Raw genomic sequence first — 21,340 nt, 5'->3', positions numbered from 1 at the left:
AGAATACTTGTTGGCTGTGTATGATGGCATAAATACGCTGGAATATTCTTCTTTTGAGGTGGCTCATAAGGGTGTTTGTTGTGGCAATGCAGCTCATATTTCCCGTCTTGCCTGCAAACGTGCCACCTCGGTTGCGTACAAGCCTGTCACACCTTGATGGTTAGCTTTCCTTCAGCCTTGGGCAGTTCACGTAGATGTTAAAATTGAATTCGCAAAAGCGTTCTGATTTCCCTCAGTGCGAGCTTAATTAAGAAAGTTACATTGACACTAATTGCCTTCTAGGGTGTAGCTTCTTCGAAGTGTGCAGTGGGCGCACCGCAGGCCCGTTGGAATTGGTTGTACTGGACTGTGGTCTTGCTGGCTCGCTAGGCCCAGCTGACAGAGTGAATTTTGTCACCCTTCTTGAAGCCATAGCGAAGAGACGCGGACGGGATGCAGGTTGGCGGACACACAAATCCACACGCAATAAAGAGCAATTTCCCCGATGGCGGGGAAATGGCCGAACCATGGAAAAGAAAGCAGTACCCTAGAAATTTTCATGGGGCGATGTATAAATATGAGCTTGATTTCTCAGTAGGAGTCCCCTATACCTTCACCAGCTCTATGTAGGTCGGAATCGGCGAATAGGGGGCACCTATTCCCTAATGCTAATTAACCGCCTTCAACCAGGTCCTACTCATACGACTGTGTGTTTATCTGTGACAATGGCACAGCATTAGCCATTCTTGAAAGGGCGAAGCGGAGCTCGTGCCAGGACAAAGAAGGGTTTTGCTCTGAAGTGGAACAACTGATCAATGAGCATCACTTTGAGGTGGGGCACGTGAGAGGCATTAGCAGACTAATTAGACATTGTTTTACTCACTTCTCCGCAACTCATTTCGGGGAATTGCTTCCGTTTATCCTTTGTATCTTCACCTATTAGGAAGGCAATTCGTTGCAGATGAGTCGAGTCCGGCTCACGTCGTTGATGGGGCATATGCTCTCCGTATCTAAGAAGTACCGTGTGGAGCTAGACCCATCATTTGTCAACGTAAGTTCAAAGTCATTGGTGGCAAGGGACCTGGTATAAGGGGACTTGCCGATCCAAGGACACTGATCACAAAACAATCAGTGGTTCTCAGCATCTCCCTAATGTGCGCTGCAGATTGTAGTGGCAATGTCTGTTTTAGAAGGTGTCGGGGCCCAACTCTGCCCTGATGCGGATGTGTTGAGGACTGCGCTGCCGTACAGTCTGATGGCTGCTAGGCTCCTCAACAATGATAGCAGCAAGGAAGCTTAAAACAGGAGCTTCTACTGCTCTGCGCTGAATGTGCAAATTAGCAAAGGAGCCATGAACCCAGCGGCCAAGGAGACAGAACTTATGGCGGCTTTCGTCAACACTGCGGGGCTTTATGACGCCGCATGCCGTAACAGTAAGTCATCGGTTTGAGCACTGGCTTGCCCCAAGGCGTGCTTTAGCTATGGAAAACAAGTCCTTTCTCTTCTTAATACTCCATTTAGCACCCCACATGCTCTTGGGCAGGTTGAAAGCTACGCTTTGTCCTGTTTGTACGCTGGAGCATTGCCACTAGCGAAAACGACGCAGCCGTACAAACACGCTGCGCGTCACCAGCATTTGCTGTGTAGAGTGTTGAGTTAAACATCTCACCTCACGACCTCAATATCATGTACACAGTACCAGATTTCAGGACCCCAACTCCACACTAACAGAATCCTCGTGTTATGCACCTCAGTAAATAGCATAGACAACCACTGAATGAACTAAAACGTGGACTACAAGCCTGCAGCTCACAGGTTGTGGGCAGGCGCTGACGGCGTTTACCTTTAGTGAGGTTACAGGAGACACTCGCTGAGAGCATTGACCGCGTAAGTAGATATACCTTAATATTGTATATTGGAACTGCACACTTCTCGTTATTTCCGAAGTTCCGCAATATGAGACATTCGGTCAACTGAATGCTGGACAGGTTAGACAAAGTCCAGGAGCGATCCGGCAATGGCAGTGGTTCTCACTACGGCCCTTCAAGCAACGGCATATTGAACCTAGCTTCTCCATATTCTCACTTATTTACTAAGAATGCGATATCTGAAGCAGCTTCTCACTGGTAAGAGAAATCGTAGAGGAATCCCGTGGCTCCGATACAATGGCTTGGCATGCAGGGAAATAGCCCCATGTTCTTGCAAGAAACCACAAACAACAAGCTTCCACTGCTAGGCAAGGTATTTTATATCACTGGTCGCTTGGGAAGAACATGAGTGGCTCTTTCCGAGTCAAAACACAAGCGAGACACTATAAATTCCACCCAGGCGTCTACCACATAACTGGACCATTACGGCATCCAACGCCTGCTGGCTCCTTTCCGCCTGCCTTCATACTCCCAGACCACCTATTAACTACCTTTTAATCTCATGTATAGGCCGATTTCAAAAGATTTAACTACTTCTAGGGTAGAGAAACTCCCCTCCACTGTCACTGTCGGGCAAAACAGTGTGCTGGTCAACCGTTTGGATGGCCGTCAACAGGGTCAGTTTTGGCCTATTTATTCACCGACCCGAGGCATGAAGAGATAATAGTAATCAGTTAGAGAGGCGTTGCATATAAAGAAAAAATGGGCTGTCCTGATGCCCATTGTACTTCTGCGCCCAACACCTTGAGCCAAGCAGGGTTATTCCCATGGGTGCAGACTTGGCGAGGACAGCTAGTAGTCCATCCAGAACGCCGGTCAATGCCTCAGCAAAACTCTTTCGACTTTAGGCACCTTTTCGGCATGCATGTGAGCAGGAATACAGGTCTTGCCACCCAGGAGATGTGCCTGCTTGCCTGACTACTACCCACAAGATTCCCAGAGTTAGTGTGCTGCGTTCTCTGTGTGTGATCATTCCCCACATTTTGACTGCAGTTTCCGCCAATACGTCTCACAGAGTCCGTGGAGGTCGCAATATCATCGAACTTGGCGCTTCCTGCATTGCAAGTTGGGGCAGAACTGCTTAAAATCATCAGATCAAATCTTGTCACAGTTGTCACAGGTAGGGTTTGGTACTTTTCTTTTCGTGGCGTTGTGTCTCAGCTGATTGGGCTATGGTAAAGCTTTTGTACTTAGCCTTCGTATTCCTGGTTCCGTGTTTCCACATTCGGTTTGCGGATGCTGGTATTGATGCTGTCTCCTCTTACAGGTTCAACAGGGTGCGGGAAGACAACAATCGTACCCCTTCTCCTGTTTCTACAACATAAAAATGCGAGACTTCTGATAGCACTACCCAGGCGCATCGCGACACAGATGGCTGCTGAGCGCCTTAGGCAGCTCCTGGGAGACCAGAGACTCGGTAAGCGCAAACCAGAGGTACTGGCAGATTCCACAACAACGGCCCCACTCGTACAGAACGAGCAGATGGTTGGTTCTGCACAAGGACACCATAAGGTGTGCATAGGGTTTAGGTAGGGGAGTGCTAGAAGTTGTGGCGTGAGTTCAGGGCAAACAGTTGGCTACCATGTGGGCCACGAAGAGGCTTGTAAGTCGAACGAAACTCGTTTATTGTTTGTCACAGCCGGTATGCTGCGTAAGTATGTATCCGGCGCCCTCCGTCAGCTGCGCATCATTGGGCAGTCATCTTCAGGCTACCGTCTTAATGAGGAGGTAGCTGAGAGCCAGAAGTTACGGTCAATTTTCCCATACGATTTCGTGCTAGTTGACGAAGTGCATGAGCGCACAATGGATTGTGATATGGCTTTGCTGTTGCTCAAATGCCTGGCGGTGAAGATGACGACTGCCGCTATTCGTGCTCGAATGCAGCTTCCTCTGTTCCGCATAGTCGTAATGTCTGCCACCATCAGCGCGAACGATTTCTCCACCTTCCTTTCGGGGGAGAGTTTGAACATTTTCGAAGCTGAACATTCAGCGTGGATGGACAGAACATGCCTGCTCCAAGTGAAGGGGACACTCCAGGCTGCATCGCAAGGTGGCACGCTTCCATCATCCACAAAAGCCGGACTTGACCTAACTACCGCAGAGATGCAAGGAGATGAAATGAGTGAGCGGGAGTGCCTTATTAGGAGGGCTAGGAGCTTGGTGACTCCCATGAACGAGCTGGCTCGTTTGTGGAAGACGCGTCGTACAAAGGATTTGGTGGCTGTTTTCCAGGAGCAGCATCTTTCGATGCCGTCAAGGCCTCTTTGCAAGGTACAGCATTGGAGACATATATCGGGCACAGCGCGCGTGAGAGCAAATTGTGTTGAAGTGGCCAGGCGAACCAACTTCCCTGTAGAGGAACTCTTTTGGGACGACATTGTCGATTTGGCGCGCGCCAGCATGACCGCATCAGCTGCCGACCTTCTGGATATTGCAAGCCCAACTCTACTGCGCTATATGGGCATAGATCCTGAGGGTGGAGAAGTATTACAGATGGCGGCTCAACAAGGCCCCATGGAAGAGCAGAAGCCGAGGGCCAGTCTCAACCGGGAAGGCGCTTTCCACTACTTGTCTCCGTGGCACAGCGATGCTGGGACCGAGTTAAACGATGACGATGAAATGATTGCAGGGGGAGACAACTTCTGCTCTGAAGAACCAAGACTAAATTACTGGTGTGTTGAGAGTGCTGCTCGCCTACTTCTGCTAATACATGTTCAGTGCTTACTCCGAAATGCTTCTCAGCCGGGCGTCCTCGTGTTTCTTCCTGGTGAGTTCGTTGACTTCAGTCAGCTCGAAGGTACGCGGCTGCGTGCTGTCGTGTTCAGCGTGCATTGGTTCAGCCATAATAAAGAAGGAGCCCAGAAAGTTTTTCGGCTTTTGTGGACTGAGGAGAATTTTGTTGTCACTGTGTTACCGTCACTGTTGGCCTTACAGGGAAACCTGAGATATCACGCATGGAACAGGCGCTGGACAAAGCGAAAGCTGACGCTGCTGTGGCTCTAAGCAATGCTCGGGACGACCCACAACAATGCTTTGGACCTGGCGTTGTTCACGAAAGTGACGGGACTGTGCAGCTGAGTGTCGATCTACAGATCTTGCGAATTCATCGCGATGCTGAGACGGAGGACCTGAAGCATGCCAAGCAGCACGCTCCCAGCTCGACATGCATGAAAATTATTCTCGCAACCAACATAGCGGAGAGTAGCATTACCTTTGTAGACGTGTCCATTGTAGTGGACTTTGCACTTGTCAAGGTAGGTTTTTGCGGCTTTGCCTGTGCAGCATAAACGGAAGTAGTAGTAGAAACTGCTCAGTTCTGGCTGCCCAATGCACTTAGCCAAATCTGACGTAATATGGAGGAACACAGCTGGATATCAGCTGCAAATCTTTCCCTACTGCAGGAGAAGCACGTGCACGCCGTGACAAAAGCCCACCGGTTACAGCTACGGTGGGCGAGCCGCGCAGCATTGGACCAGCGGAGGGGAAGAGCGGGTAAGCACTGCTAACCAGATATCTCAGTACCGTTTCCACCCTTTTGTTGCTTTTGGGACACTTTTTCGGGCAAGCACGTGCAAAACTGGCTTGGTCTGATTGATCGGAGGCGCCCAAATTATGGTGCTCGTGGCCTTTTGAGGAGACATCACACAAGCAAACAGTCAGTTGTATGCAAACAACCGGTTGTACGATGCTCCAGCTACAAGGCATGCCAGATATGAGCGTGCGTCCAGTGCCACGGGAACAATAGAAATGCAGGTGCTAGGTGCTGGTGCTACAGGACGCGTCAGGGAGGGAGCGTACTTATGTCTGATACCACGAGAGCTGTACAAGAATCTTGAGCCATTCCCCCTACCCGAGCTTCAACGGCTTCCTTTGGAAGACGTGAGGACACAGTTCTGTAGTTTGACATCTTTGCTTACTGATGAGGCTTATCTAGATCATGTTGGTCTTGGCTTCACCGCTTTGCTTTCTTCGCTAGCGCATGCTGTTTCAGGTACTGATGGATGTTATGGCGGCTTTTCCCGGAGAGAGCACTGACGCTTCTCTCTTTTTTCTTTCTCAAGCTCAAAACCCACCGGATATTGGGAAGGTGTATGAGGCACTCTGCAACATGGAAGCATCGGGTAGGCACGATATATTGCCTTTGTAACAATAGTGTATTTACCCAACTTCTGCTGCCCTGGCCTCGATGCGCGTAACGATTATAGCGTCATGTGTAATGAGGAGTGGAAGCATCCATACAGCAAGGGAACTTGTTGGCTGTGTTTATGCAGGTGCCCTCAGGCTACGTTCTCCATCCTCTTTATTTACTCACATGACTCCCCTTGGCCAATTGGCCTGCTCTCTCGCGTTGCCCGTCAAGGTTGCTAGGATCATTCTTCTTTCCAAAGCATATGGAGTTCTGCCAGCAGGTTTATGGGCTGCCTCTCTTCTTCTCAGTGACAGACAAACTGTCTTTGAATGCCAGCGTGAGAGGATGAGTTTCCCAAGCCTCTGCAGTCTATATCCCGCAGTGTCTTTTCGAAGCAAGGGCAGGTGGAAACTTCAGGTTCGCAATTCTGTAAGGCGTGATGTAGCATCAGCGAACTTTGTTTGCGGTCAGTGTGTGCTACAGCAAGAGGAGCAAAAACATCCAGTTTGCCTGATGCAGAATTGTTGCGGTGGCTGGCGGCTCGCTCATGGAGACTTGGCTTTGCAAGCCGTCAGCGCGACCGTCTCTTTCCTCTGGCTGCTCAGAGGTGGTGCGTACAGTCTCGATCCAAGTGCGAGCCAGCCGACTGGCCTACCATGAAGACGAACGAATCTGAGCAGGTCCCGTGGCTGAGAGGATCATCATGCACTGGATCTGACGACACAAGCAGCTCCATTTGGGGTGAATTCATTCCTTGCGACATATGTGTAGACGTTGTGGCAATGCTTCACCTGCACAAACTTCATGGAAATACCATCTACCAACTTCAAAGTCACTTGACATTGAGTGCAGAAAAACTACAGCAGCGGAACGTAGCATCTGAAAGTGCCAGTGGATTGCCGCATACAGTGCAAAAGATGAAGAGGCTGAGGCGATTCCTCGCAATGAGCGGAATGTCTGTTCAGGGCGTTGCTGATGTGGCTTCTCAGCACCAAGCCATCTCACGGAAGCTTTCTCGTTTTGGAAGTTTGAGGTGTGCTGAGTCCTGCAGAGCGATGCCAGCCCCTTCAAGCATTGGTTCTCATTCGAACGAAGCCATTGAGGGCCTCGTGTGGCGCCTGCAGCTAGTCCTTGCCTCTGCGTGCATGCCATTCGGCTTCAGCAGAGTCCGTGACAGTTCAATGCAGACCCCGTTTAACCTGGGTCAAAAGTCCGTATCTCATTTTTCATTCAATGTTTTGTGCCATGAGGCATTCCGACAGAGGCCGGATTTGCGGTGTCGCGATGCATTGCTAACTGCTGCGAAACGGGGGTTTTCGGAAAGTCCCACGAGTCCTTCGCGTTTTCATTCAGGGGGCTGCGGATCTCCACCCAGATTTGCAACAGCAGAGTCACAGAACCGTCCTTCAACAAAGGTGTTTCCGTGCATATATTCCCCCTATAGAGGGGATGTCTGCGCTGGTGATTCGACGTTAGACTGCATGTGTTCTATTTCATTCCCGGAGGGATATTCTGAAGTTCCGTCGATCCGTCAGGGCCACTTGGAAGGTGAGGCCAATTCGCATCCAGGCACTGAAGCAGAATTGAACAAGCAGCGTTGGTCCCAGCAGTACTTTGCTGAAGAGATGGGTCTCCTTCTGCGCAACAGTTGTAGCACGGCATTTTGTGTGAGGATGGCGGCCGTATTACTGAAAGAAACCGACCCCTTGGCTCTCTTCTCTGATTCTTCGTGCATTTGGCACCGTACGAGGGATATGGAACGTGGTACAAGAATGCTTCTGTACCAGTCCTTCCGGACATGGGTAAACCGGCAGAGGCGGAACCATGCACAACTGTCTGAAGAGTTTGACCGTGTTTGTTTACGGCTCGAAACTTTTGGAATTCTAAAGGGCCTGCAGGTGGGGACGCGGTGTCATGCAAAATCTCAGAGTATGGGGTTATCCAGGCCCACTGCCTGCTTTGGACCAGGAAATGCTCCTGTGCTTGATTTACCTTCATCTGGGAAGAGCCAACAGCCGATATCACCATCTGAGTGGCTGGGAGCCATGAGGAGTCTTGAAATGTTTACGTGCCGACTCCTCCTTTTCGCTGCTCGAACCCGAATGACGCGGCGGTTAGTTCAGTTGATGCACACAGCGTTGGTGGATAGACCACAGGTGCTGCGACAGTTGCTGCGGGAGCAACAGGGAAACTGGCCAACTGCGCGGTCTGAGATAGATGCGATGGATAGAGCTAGAGAGGAAGTTGCGGCAATATTTATGCATCCATCATTCAGCGGACGGCTTACCAGCTGCCTAGCGCCATTGCATTTCTTTTCTCTTTGTGTAAGAAACAATGTCCCTCTCTCGGATCTACTATTCTGTGAAGGCTGGGATTTTGACTTCTCAGGGATTCTCCCTGGAGCTCCTCTGGGGCCACTGTTAAGAGTACAGGAGTTGCTTGGCCCTTTGCTTAGCAGCAGCTGCCGTGCACTACTGCCTACGGACATGCAAGGGGTTGCAGAAGCCGTTAAGGAGTTCTATAGCAGCAAGCAGGTGCAGGCGAGACAGCAGCAGGCTCGTGAAAACTCTAAGAGAGCAAAAGGCAATGGGCTTCTCCGCCATTTGGAAGAACAGAAGCACTTCCACAAGCCCACTGCTTCTGTGTGGGCGTCGCTTGTGGAAGATGCTGTTGACAACCTAACGGCTGCTGCTGAAACTGTGCTGGCACGACTGCAATCCAAGAAATGTGAAGTTGGCACTGCACAACAAATTGAAGATGCAAACGGGCTGCTAAGCTCAGCAGCAGAGGCTACTCAAATTTTGAGCGCCTACTACAGATCTTGTGGTTTGGTTCATGCACAACCAAACGCAAGAAGGGTTCAAATTCTTGTTTTCGGTGACAGCCACCGCAGAGCTCTGTTGCAGTGGCTACACAGAGCTACAGGTGGAATTAATATGAAGGCAACTGGAAAGAGGCAGGCAGAGTTGAGGGGTCCCGAGCATGAGTGCATCAATCAGCCCTTGTGGGCGTCGATGCTGCCTTTTGCGGACGATGATAGGTCTCCAACGCGTGACAGCATTGAGACAAAAATGCCTGGTCTCCAGATGCCGAGTACAGTATCGCACGATTTGTCTGTAGATGAGGAAAAAATTGAGGAACAGCTGCTCGAAGCAACGGAGAAGATCCAGCGTGCTGCAGGTGGAGGCATTATGGGTGCTAGCTGCCTGGAGGAGATCATGTCATTGGCAATGGCGACAGTAAACAGGCTCCTGGACATCCAGCAAGCGGAATGTTACGCAGCAGAGCAGCAGCTAGAGAGGATATCAAAACCGCAGGTGGAAGCTCGAGAGCGACCAGCCACACCTGAAGGCACTTCTCCCGTCAAGCGTTTTCTGCGAGGGGCTGAAGCCGACCGGAAAGCTACGTTGGAAGGTTCACCAGGCCCAAGTAAAGCTTCCCTGTCCAGTATGAAGGATAGGCTCCCGCATATGCATTCAGTCAAGTTGGAAGCTGACCCCCTTGCTCGGCGCTGGCACCGCGACGAATTCCTACGTCAGCGTCAAGGCAGCAGAAAGCAGTTTCACCCCCTTCAGGCGAGCTCTTCTGGAGGCAACGAGGCAGGTCAGGGCGATGCTGACACTACAAATGACATGGACACTTCACACGAAGTGCCATTCTGTAGCGTGTCGCACCGCTTCCTCAAGGCATTTTTATCAATAGATGGAGGAGGGAGGAGCCGCAAGCGTCAGCACGGCGGCCCGAGTACAGCTCGTGTTTGCCGAATTTCGGAGCAGTCTATTCTTCACAGCAACGGCCCCTTTTACCCTGAAAGTAAGGCGAATGCTAGTGTTCCTGCGACATACAGCCCAGTTTTAGTATTTATTCAAGCGTTGCGGTTGTGTAAGGCACTCTGTATACTACAAGTCTATATATTTCGTTCTTTTTGAAGTGTATGCTTTCTCTGAAGGCTACTCAAGGGAGTTCTTGCTGGTCGGGTTGAGCGAATGGGATACGTCTGCTGGGCTCGCCAGTGGAGGTTCGGACGTCGGTGCTGCGTCCTTGCTGCCACCGTTGCCTCATCTAGAAGAGTTACTTCTTTTATTGTTGGCACCCGTTGTGTGTATATTCTTATCAACGGACTGTCTATGCTATTGCTGCAAGTGTTGCCCGTGCAGTCCCGATATGAAGGCGGGAGCAAAGTACCCTGAAGCGAAGGGCCGCTCTGATTGCCCAGCAGGCACAGGTGCAGGGGGTATTTCCCACTTTGGTAGTGGCCCAGCAAGGGGAAATTGCTGTCAACTATGCTTGCGTGGAGCCGTCTGTTATGCTGTTGTGTCTTTTGGAGGATTCAGGGAGTTTGGGTGGGTGCCTCGTTTCCTGTGGAAGGATGCAGATATAGCGTTGTTGAATAATGCCCGATCTGTGTTGAGTGACGTGTTCAAACAGCCGAATATTGGATCTAGCGGAGCTTGGCACGATGCTACGAAGTGGAGGGACACAAATTGCGAAGACTCTGACGACAGTGCGAGTGACAGTAGTGTTTACCACACATACTCTGACGAGGCGAAAGTGGCAACTGCAAGATTCCAGTCTAAGGAATGTGCAAATGGTCCCTGCATAGACAGTATATTGGGACAACTGCTGCTTCCTAAGGACCGGTTGCAGTACAAACAACTTGTGGGAGCAACGACAGCTACTTGGGGTCTCCGCTCACGCGGGAGGAATCCATACAATGCAAGCGAAGACCCAAGCGTGAATTCCGACATTTACACAACACCGGCTGGTGACAGAGGTGCCCCGTGCTGGGAGAAACTGGATCATACAAAACAGCAACAAGGTCGGTCTGAAAGTGGAACGGATGTGGCTTTATCACCCATAGTTGTTTTCGATTTGCATGGAACGGAAATAGACATACCTGGGTTGTCGATGACTCCATCATCGGCGTGCTCTAAGCGGACATTCCTGGGAAGTGCGTTGCATCCACCATCCGGATATTCTAACCGAACGTATCTACAGGCCTTGCAAGAGGAGGCCAATGAACAACACCATCAGGCACAGAAGAGTGAATGCCAAACGTGTACGCATTTGGATTCCTTGGCCATGGCTATTTCTAAGTCACTGACGCTTCTGCATGCCCCACAAGCGTCGAAGACAGCCGTACTTCCTGAGGGGGCCACACCTAGCATGTGGGGCCTGCCCGTTTCGTTGTTAATGCTTAGGCACAGTCCTCAGCATCCATCGCTCTCTGAAATGCTGCAATGTGCCGCCTGGAGGTGTTTGCCAGCAACTGCATTGGCTGCCTATGCAGAGAAATTGATTATTCAGTGCGCCAATAGCAGTTGCAGGGTTCCCCTGGGGAACGTGGGGGATTTGGAGCTGGTGTCCAGAAGGCATCCACTGCCTGACGGGCCCCCATGGGCAAAGATAGCCTTCAAATACTTCCTCGAAGAGCTCGACACATCTGCAAGAACAAAGATAGACGCATGCCCTACATCTGCACATGCTGATGTGGGACAATGTGCAGCTGACAGCGCAACACCTGCCCAAAGAAATATCGAGGTGCCTGGAAGCACATTGGAAAATACCCTTCTTCAGTGGATGCAAGATAACGAGCTGATAAGACATGATGTAGCGGTCGAGGTCCACAGAGGCAGTGTAAGTACGAAGGAGGGCGAGCTGTGGGTGATAAATACTGCAAAACTTGCCCGCAGACACAAAGCATGTGAAACGTGCAGTGTAAGTGGCACAGAAACACCACCACTAGGATGCCCATGCAGTAACTGGCCTTGTGTGACAAGCCGCTGCTTCCGTCCACAGCTGGTGCCCTTACTGGACGACGAACATACATCTCTTGCAAAGCTAAAGCTGGAAAGTCGGTTGCTGCTTACTCCGTCCAGTCTAGCTTTCGTCTCCACCTATATAAAGCCTCTGTTACGTACACGCCGGCGACTAGAACTCCTCCTTAAGGTTAAGCAAGAAGAAGCGTTTCATACTGAATCCAGTTCAGCCGGACTCGCTGAGCAGAACCGGATGAGACAGCAGCACAGCCACATGGTGGACAAATTTGTAGAATGGGTTCTGTGTGGTGGCCCAGTCCGACATATCGTTGGGTTCCGTATATTTGATTTCTACGTGTTTCCACCAGACTCACTGGTAGAGATAGCAGGGCACACGGATGCACAGCGTGTGTACTTTTGGCGGCTGGCTTCCTCTAACGTTGTGCCAAGGAATCCTGTTGACTTCCCGCAGAAATTGAATGAAGGACCTATTCTTTCATTTCGCGATGCATTGGCTTTGGGCACGAACGAGGGTACTTCAGACGATGCAGACCGGGGTGACAGTGGACTACTTCAGTCAACGACTGCATTCTTCGCAGCTGCAAGGTACATTCACAATTACGAAAAGGGGGTTCTGCGGGAAGACTTGGAGACGTCAGTTACTTTTGTCGAGCATTTGGCGGAGATAATTGCACGAAGCTGTAAATGGACTGCTGAAAAGTTTCACCTCAAGGATTCGGAGATGTACCAGAAGTTCTTCGTTGATTCGTGGGACATATTCCGACCAGCCTCAGCAGGAACTGGTGCAGCTTCGGGCAAGCAAAGACAGGAAACCTATAAGGGCTATAGGCACCAGAATTTGAACGAAGGGCAACAACCTGTTGTTTGGCAAAACAACGACGACCTGAGCAGAACGGTGCGAACTGTGCTGACTGCTGCATCATCAAACCTGCAGGGGGCCTTGCTACCTGCGGACCTTTTCGACTGGCAGACACGTCTGCTGCAGAAGCAGCGGAGTGCAGTACTGAGACAGATGGAAAATGCTCTTCTGTCACTGCCTAAGGAGTGGTTGAATGGCTGTGACTGGACAATGAGCCGAGTTGCATTGGAACAGTCTATGATCTGGCGGTGGTCACCAGACAGGGAGGAGATTGAGCAGCAGCAACAAGCAAATAGGATTGCCCACGAAAAGCGGAAAGCTGCGGAGGAGGACAGGAAGGTAAAGGAAGTTCAGGCACTAAGAAAAATGCTGGAAATGGAAGCCCTGGAGTCGTCGTCAAAACGTACCCGCCCTCTTCGGTAGAGCTGCTAGACAGCTGCTTTGCTGTGAACAGCATAGCGGCTGTTCGACAGGAGCCAATGTTAAGGCCCTATTACCTTTTGATGAGCCTCACAATTCAGCGTCCCGGCCTTGTCGAATCTACTGTCTCTCCCATATCCCACGGAGGCATCCTGGATGGAGTTCGCTTACACGCAGCCTTCGCACAACCTTGTCAAAGTGTACTTGGCGGCTGCAGTTATAGTTGCTTTTTGGATACTGCTCCTCCTTAATAACTAGTTTCGAAATATTTCTGCGTCAGCATATCCACTTGCAACTGCAACTCGGCACCAGGAAAGGACTCGTGCCAAGGTGGGTTCTTCAGAAGTACAAGGTTACCCGTTTCACCATTAACTGGTTGCCATGACTAGATGAATGAAGTGTAGTAGCCATCTTCAAAATTGCGTATGTGGTGGAAGGTGGATCTACGAGCCACTAAAGGCTTTTCATTGTTGTGTATCCACCACACAATCCTCGCCAGCATTCAAAAATTGCTATTGGGGTTTGACTGCACAGAAGGCCCTTGTGCAGCATGCGATGGCACGCATACCAACGCGTTGCCAAGGAATCATTCTGGGGGCAAAGTACGTTCGATAGACGTGTGCCGAGGTGTCAAACGTGAGTCATGCACCAACATGCGCTGCGTGGCAATGCTAGTAGCCGTGCTGCCAGCGACAAAAGGGACATGCACTGGATTGCAACAGTTGCGCGTGGTGCCCACACTGTCCCGAACATTGTGTCCAACAGCCTCGTTCTTCTCTGCGATATTCCCCAGAGGAGGAGCTTCAGAGGTCGTTATGCCGCCACTGCGCTTACGTGCTCCGTTGGGCTCATTGCTGCATGTGTCTTGGCAGCCATAGAGATTTCTTCCCTGGCAGTCTTGGCTATGTAATGGTCCTGCACCCAAGCCACGTACACCACAGCAGGGTGAGCAATTCTATTGTGCAAAAATAATTTTCACACTTGCATTCAAATTCGAAGACAAGCTGAAATGCTTAGTCTTGTCCAGAAGGAGAGATACGTTAGGGAGATCCGCAACTCCTTCATGCTCAATACAGCATGACGGATGAACAAGCAAGACTCTTACGGATCATTTTGCGTCTGCATTCGGCATCGTCTACTCAAGCCACCCACCGCTGGTGCGTGGTTCATTTCGCTTGCGGTCTCCCGTTTCCCTTAAAGCTATCTCTCTGTAGACCTTCCGAATGGACAAGTTCACGATGCGGAAATACTCTTGCATTTGTGAGTCAGAGAGCTCTGCACCAGGAAGTTCGACAGCCATAACAATCAAAGTGAGCTCCAACTCCGCCTATACTCCAACCAACGTTTAAACGGAAGAAAGTGCCAACACAATGGCAAGCAACAGTCGTATTCACCCATCAGCAAGAGGTTACTGCAGCATACCCGCGTAGTTTGCGTCGCCGTTGAGAAAGAGGAGCCTGCGCAGTTTTTCCTCCAGGTTCTTCTCGATAGCGATTAGTCTTTGCAGGTCAACGTCATAGCTATTTACTTGCTGTGCCATGATTCCCTGAAATGGGCGAGCGACCAGGACCACAGCGAGTACAAAAAGGCTTACAAGAGACTGCAGGTGCGTTCCAGTATATTTTCGCTGCCCCCACCACCTGCTCCGTGCATTTACCATCTTGCTAGCGGATGAAGTGATTTACATTTATTGATTTACTGGAACTCACCTGCAGTCTCTTGTAAGCCTTTTTGTACTCGCTGTGGACAGTTTTAATGTGCTCCAGGTCATCCCCCAAAGCTTTGATTTCTTGCAAAGCCGATTCTTGTACAGCAACGCATTCGTCAGGACCAATCCTCGCAACTGGCTCCTCGGGGATTGCGAACTGAAGTCGAACCAAACCATAACGCATGTACAGGAACTGTGATAACTCTCTTGAAAACTTTGTCAAGAGCAGCGGTACGAAAAATATGAGAAAGAAGAATGACCGAAACATTGCGCAGACACCCTGTTCAATCCATCTCGCGTAGACCGGTTGAACGGTTTGTGGGGTTGCCCCCTGAGGCGCTAGCCTTTTGAGCCCTGGAGAAACATAGCCGAAATACTCACTGAAGACTTCGGCTCTGGAAGGCAGCTGGAGGAGTATGGCAGGAGTTGTTTTGGTTTCTTGTGGGTTTCCTCTGCTGCACCCGCTGCTCGCTGCGCCTGGACAACGGTTAACTTATACTGGGCTGCGCATGACAACAGATGCAGAGACCATAAAGTAGTAACAGACACTTTCCAGCAAAATCCAAAATAAAAATAGTATTAAGAAAATTCGCTATAACGCGTAAGTGCACACCACATAACTGGTATCCCTTAATGGGAAAAGGTTGGCTACTGCGCACTTCCTTCCAATTCTTGCGCAAGCTCTTCGAGCTCGTCCACTGAGCACGGCTGTAGATCTTGGGCCTAAATTGCAAACGCACCATTGGAGACAGCATGAACAGATAGGACCGCAGGATGGACAAAGCATCCTCCCACCGCATGAAAGCCAAAACTGTTAATGACGTTGCACGCAGCGAATGTAAGTTGATTGAGTCTTCTATACTGCCACCAAATTACCGTCAGGACGCTCAGGCGCTTCTCAACCTCTTGCATTTGTGTGTGTCGTCTTCCGTAGCAAACACGACAGTCGGCGGCAGTCTGCTGCAAGGAGCTGTGGACTTGGTCAGCCTGAACAGCGCACCACCCAACAAATTATGCTCACCTGAATGCATGCATGCGGAGTGCAAATCCACACTAACGTCCCTGTAAAATAACAAGCACCAGACGTACTGCTTTAAGAGCATTGTAGTAACTCGAGACCTCTTGGGACTGCACTTCCAGTTGTTGCTGCAGGGCGTCAAGCTTCATGCGGATCTTAGAAAGCTTGTCCAAAGCCGTGGAGAGCCTAGGAGAAACCACGCATGACACAGAATGGGGACCACGTACTCATATACAATTTCGCTTTCTCCGTGCCTCCAAAAGGGCCGCCAGCCAGACAGAAATAAACCGCGTGTGGTCTTACGCCATAGAAGGATCAGTTTGTAAATCATCTTGAGAGTTAATCGCTGAAACAGGTTAAACAGCATACACAGAATATACAAAGTGAACAAAATGCATGAAACCTCAAGTGTGGGCTACCATGACAAGAAACCCCGCCACCCGAATAAGTACGGTGTATCAAGCCCTTCAATCTCTTTCGAGGGAACGTACTAGGCTCTTTCTCGTCATTTGTGTCGACGCTTGCTGTGCGGCTGAAGAAGCGAGAACATGCAGCTGTGGGCTGGAGATTTTCCTGGCGGCCGCCGACTGTGTTTGACGCCTTTTCGTCTGTGCCATCTGCATTAACAGCCGTGTCACCATGCCGTCCGTCTGAGTGGAGTTCACCAAATGCGGATCCAGTTATCGACCGTACGATGTTCGCAGTGGAATTTGTATGCCGAACAGGATGGCCATGCTGCTTCCGATTGGTTGTACTCCGTGGAGATTCGAAGGCGTCGTCCGCATTGCTAACTGGCAACCTATCTGGTATGCCCTTGCCAACACAACTGCTTGAGTCAGGTCCCCTGCTCCGTTCCTTGGAAATGGCCAGCATCTGAGCATGCAGTATTTCCTGTTTTTCTTGCTCAAACGCATGGCGTTGCTCTTCTAGGCGTTCTCTCTGCTCCTTCAAGTGTTGTCTTTCCAGCTCCAACTCCTCCCTCTGTTTACTTTGCTCCTTTTCAAGTTCCTCTTGCCTTCGCCTTAGCTCCTCTGCTTCCTTCTGCTGCTGCTCCTGCTGCGCTCGGAGTTTCTCCAGTTCATCATTGCTTACGGCCCTGCTTGGAACTGCAGATAAAGGGCTTTTACCAGGCACCGGATCATGCGGTGATGCACCAGGGAGAGATGAGGGAACGCAGGCTGATCTTCCGTGGGAGTGTCTGTCCTGATATTTTTCGTCTGTTGCAAGCGGATAGCCCGTCGTCGGGTGGGCACCCATTTGCTCAGAGATCTGTGGCTGATGAGCAGGAGGCCAGTCGTTGCAAGAAACTGTTTGCACTCGTGGTGTCTGCAGTCCCTCCACCGTGTAAGCCGTTTGCATTGTGGGAATTGAAGCTTTGTTCCCTTGGTGCTCGAAATAGCCGGTTGGGGTAATGATGTTCTCACCCACTTCGTACCGTATGCGGGTCGGCGACTCTACACGAACAGTGTTGCCGCCACCTGGGCCATAGCCAGGGTAGGGTCCCAGAGGAGTCGAAAGGATACGCATTGGCGAGGCTGCTACGTAGTTTCCCTGTGGATAAGGTACTACTGGGAGCCCTGCCTGGAATCGTGGGCTTGGAACTTCAAGAGAAGAATACGTGTCCCCATGTCGTTCAACTGGGGCGCCACCTGGCTGTCCAGCCAATCCCAACGCTGGCAAACAAAGGGCGCATCTGCAACCCGGCCTGTGAATAAAAGTGCGAATCGCCGACCTCGACTCCTCTTGTGCTACCGAAACCGGCTCCCCGCATGCCCATGGTCTCCTCGGCCTCGGCATAGTGTTGGACTGTACTCTGCTTTTCTCCCTGGCTTTGCACTGTGAAATCGTGGCTGTTGAGGCACTGCTAGGCTCTACAGGAGAAAATTCTCTTCTTGACAATGACGCGCCGGGTTCGAAGAGGGGGAAGTCAAGTACTTCCTGCAGTGAAAGTTTGTCCCACAGGAGCCACTTGGCTCGATGAGCTGGTGGCGCAAATTGGGTCTCTCCAGACGAAGCACTCCTGAAGCTCTCCTGAGTAAGGTAACCCTCCTTCGGGAGTGAATATTCCAGATCAGGATGCTCCTTCCTGATGGGTCCTGACGAACTTGAAGAATAAAAGGGTCGTCCACCTTCTTCGACTGGTCGCCTAAGCTGCAGAGTCCACAAAGACGAGGCAGACATAAAATTACCACAAAAAATTGTTGGGGGCACCCTGCAAGCCAACGTAGGCTTCTTAAGCGCTAGTCGCTTTGCCATCATTTCATTATATTCAACTGCAGTAGGATGACCCCCTAGCGCATTTGCAGTGGCTGATGCAGAAACGTTGGGATTGCCAGCCACAGAGGGCTTCCTATCTCCTGCCCTCCCCAATAACATTTTTAGCTTTTCACTCCGTAAGCGGCTTGCAAATATTCGTCCGCCTTTGCCCTGAGGTTGCTTATGCAGAGCCACGTCCACGGCACTCTCCAGAATACGGTTTGTTGTCTCCATGTCCAACGACTTCAAAGCCCCCAAAGCCATGGAGTTGGCTAACGTTGGCTCTGACGGCGATGACTCCTGTGCTGAGGAACGAGTTCCTTTGTGAGTCATTTGCAATGCCAACCTCTCAAGCTTTCGACCACCGGAAGGCTCGTAATCATTGGGAGTCCTAGCGTTTCCATAGTCTGCCAGAAGATCCCCGCATGAATACCATCGAGTGTGGCGCCTATTCCCACACTCCATATCAGCGGGTGTGTCAGAAAAACTCCTTGTCCCTGGGGAATCGGTTGTCGCATTCAGATTTGTGTTTTCACAAGTCACTAGAGACGGCCCACAAAAACAGCCCGTCTGACGGTTTTGTGGTTCTTCAGCGCTGACGTGCCTCTGCGCTGCTCCACGTCTCCCTCCGTCGTAATCCCCAACAATCCTAGGCTCTGCGGACTGGAAAGCTCCGTATACTGAGTAACGCCTGTCTCCTTCAGATGCGGGAGACTGCTGATGCAAGACCTCCCTAGTAGGAAATGACGGTGGAAGATTTTCTGCAGCTGATAATGAGCTTTCGAATGCTTCAGTGTCCGTACTGCGGGGGCCCGGCGAATCGACTGCATCTTCGGCCAGTTGTCCGGACACGTCGGGAACGAGCAAATCGTGATTTTGGACTCGATTCACACTCATATACGCCGGCGGGGAAGGTCTAGTAAATGTGCTGTCGCACCTCCTTAAACAATTAGCCCGAGACTCCACTTGAACCTGCTTACTAGGCGCCAACAGACCGCTACATAGCCTTCGAGATTCATGAGGCAGCTGCAAACGTCCACTGTGGCGCCGTAGAGCTGGATATCTGCTACCAAAACCGTCGTGCATTGTCAGCGCGAGCTGGTCCTTGTCCAGATGGCTCCCCTTGCGGTTGTTTCTGTTGCCGCTGCTCAAGTACCGTTTCTTAGCGCTATCGACGGCTCTGGTGTGTCTACCATCTGCATCCTGTAGGGCACGACACTCTCCTGCAATAGCCCGCTCTGGCAAACTAGTACCCCGGAGTGACAGTACACCGCCAGCAGGCCCAAAGGGGCTATTAAAGCCCTCCTCTTCTGAGTTCGGCAGTTGCTCGCCCATATATCTCTCTCCCAAGCGTTCTCGTAAGCGGCTGTCCAGAGACTGCTTATGAATTCCAGCTTCTTCGTTGGAGTCCAAAACAATGTCTGGTATGGAAGGGCGCCCTTCGAGGTCACGAGAATCAAGCTGATCGTTGTCAGCCTTTTTCCCTTTCCGATAGGCTCCAATAGACACCTGCACTCCAGTATGGGTGTCAGGGAGCAGAGGTGCTTGGCGGGTCTGGTCCTGTGCAGCATCGGCCAAACCCAACTCCACTGCTCCCTTGGGCTGGGTACGATGCGCCACGTCTTTGCATTGAGAGGCGCTGGTTCGGGGATCCTGTGAAGCAAACACTGGGTGGGCTAAAGAAGAAAGCGCAGAGAAAAGACCAAATGGAGGAGGCGGGCAATGAGTTGCCACCTGCCGCGAAACAAGAACTGCCTGGGAACTGGAAGCAGGAAGCATACTGCGGGTGGGTGATGAACCACGAGCCTCTTCATTCAGAGCCTGCCGTTGAACACCTTCTTGGTTTGCTAACCCCTCAGTGAGCGTATGCAGCAAAGGGGCCTCTTTCTCATTTGTGCAGGGAGGTGGTGCCTGCGCAAAAGTCGTCGTCGTCTCATTGGAGGGTTTTCTCGCGTTGTCGTCCTCAATGATATCCCGCGCCAAAGTTCGCCACGCACTGGATAGCAACTGGGTTGGTACCCGTCCCTGGATCCCTACTTGCCGTGGGTCAGAGTCTTCCCTCCACCCAATGGATTTGCTAGGAAACTCCATGCAGGAACTAAACGTCTCGTATACACTGGAATCCCTGCTATTTGTGGGAATATTCTCGCCGCTCTGGTCTCTCCCTTCGCTGCAGCAACTGCTGCAGCTGCTCCGGCTCCGGCTTCTGTCACAGCTGCCGCTAAGAGATTCACTGCCACTGCTACAGTCTTCGTGGCCGTTGTTGCTCCCGCTACTGGACGCCTCGCTGCTGCTCCTACTACCAATGTAGTATTGTTCAGTAGGCATGTGTATACAACAGAAATGCGCACCTCCGCTTGGTGCACTGCAGCTTTTGGTAGTGTTGTCATGCCTACCGTTCCAGCCATCAAGTCTTTGGGAGCAGGTATATTGAGATGCAGCACTCTCTGGGTTCGTCGAGATTGATGGACTACCAAAATGATCTCTAGGACAGTTTTGTAATTCGGTTGTTCCCAGTTCGTCCGGGCATCGCAGCTGTTGAAGTTCATGCGGCTGTTGCAGTTGTCTACCTTCACTGTCAACCGCACCACATCCACTCGCAGTGCTCTCCCTCCAATCGGCTACTACAATTTCTCCAGAACTTAACAGAGCCGCTGGAGATAGAGAATTAACGGGACAATTCTCCGCAGAATTCTGTAACATCGTCAGCTTTTGTGGCGATTCTCTCGGTGATGATTCTTCGTTGCTGCTTTGCAACGTTTCTGAATACCTGTGGACAGCGATGGGGGCAATACGAGGATCTAAGAGCTCCAAACAGCTTCGCCCCTTCACAACAGCGCCCAGTATAACTTGACCCTCCTGACCATGTCCGCTAGGACTTGTACACTGTCTGTCGTGCGGTACGTCCTGTTTCGTCTTCATGACCTGCCCTCCCGCCGTGTTCAACTCGATCGGCAAACACATGCCTGGCGAAGCGCATTTGCCCCCCTCGTGTACCTGCGTATCCACGAAGGAGCTTGTTGTCCCACTGGAAATCGAACCCTCATCATTTGTCAGCTTGGCCATCCGTGCAGTTACTTCCAACGCATCCTGGAAATCTCCTTCTTCATCCAACACTTCGGGCGCCACGCCTAAAATGCTGCTAGATAATGCCCCTGCCTCTGCAACACTTGCTGGAGGCAAACCCATAACTGCCTGGTGTTCCTGCGTATCCCCGGAAAAGCTTGTCCCCTGGTTGCCACGCCGTAGCTCATCGATTGGCT

The 21,340-nt window shown here is 51.1% G+C and overlaps 3 protein-coding genes across 3 annotated transcripts; 2 read left to right on the top strand and 1 right to left on the bottom strand.

Moving 5' to 3' along the window:
• Window positions 1-86: 86 nt before the first annotated feature.
• Window positions 87-1,279, top strand: EMWEY_00007570 (Aarf domain containing kinase 2, related; the record flags this gene model as incomplete). Its single annotated transcript, XM_013478495.1, has 4 exons — window positions 87-159; window positions 714-820; window positions 923-1,030; window positions 1,145-1,279. The coding sequence occupies 4 exons, from the start codon at window positions 87-89 to the stop codon at window positions 1,277-1,279; spliced, it is 423 nt and encodes a 140-aa protein (XP_013333949.1).
• Window positions 1,280-2,726: 1,447 nt separating this feature from the next.
• On the top strand, window positions 2,727-13,098 carry EMWEY_00007560 (Genomic scaffold old, msy_sf_37, related; the record flags this gene model as incomplete). Its single annotated transcript, XM_013478494.1, has 13 exons — window positions 2,727-2,774; window positions 2,901-3,027; window positions 3,175-3,324; window positions 3,472-4,704; window positions 4,842-5,161; window positions 5,309-5,399; window positions 5,683-5,786; window positions 5,899-6,028; window positions 6,179-6,373; window positions 6,508-9,849; window positions 9,986-11,080; window positions 11,327-11,673; window positions 11,836-13,098. 13 exons carry the CDS (start codon window positions 2,727-2,729, stop codon window positions 13,096-13,098), a joined length of 8,445 nt encoding a protein of 2,814 aa, XP_013333948.1.
• Window positions 13,099-13,681: 583 nt separating this feature from the next.
• EMWEY_00007550 (hypothetical protein, conserved) lies at window positions 13,682-21,340 on the bottom strand (the record flags this gene model as incomplete). The annotated part of the gene is made up of 10 exons (XM_013478493.1): window positions 13,682-14,010; window positions 14,248-14,370; window positions 14,518-14,641; window positions 14,805-14,960; window positions 15,185-15,306; window positions 15,463-15,526; window positions 15,680-15,790; window positions 15,893-16,007; window positions 16,125-16,167; window positions 16,313-21,340. Coding segments are annotated over 10 exons (6,215 nt in total), but the record flags the coding sequence as incomplete, so codon positions are not given.

Source organism: Eimeria maxima, genomic scaffold (assembly GCF_000499605.1).
Source record: "Eimeria maxima Weybridge genomic scaffold, Emw_scaff46, whole genome shotgun sequence".
In the NCBI taxonomy this organism is placed as follows: Eukaryota; Apicomplexa; class Conoidasida; order Eucoccidiorida; family Eimeriidae; genus Eimeria; species Eimeria maxima.
The sequence above is the reverse complement of the archived record's forward strand: the minus strand, read 5'-3'. Positions and strand labels throughout refer to the sequence as shown.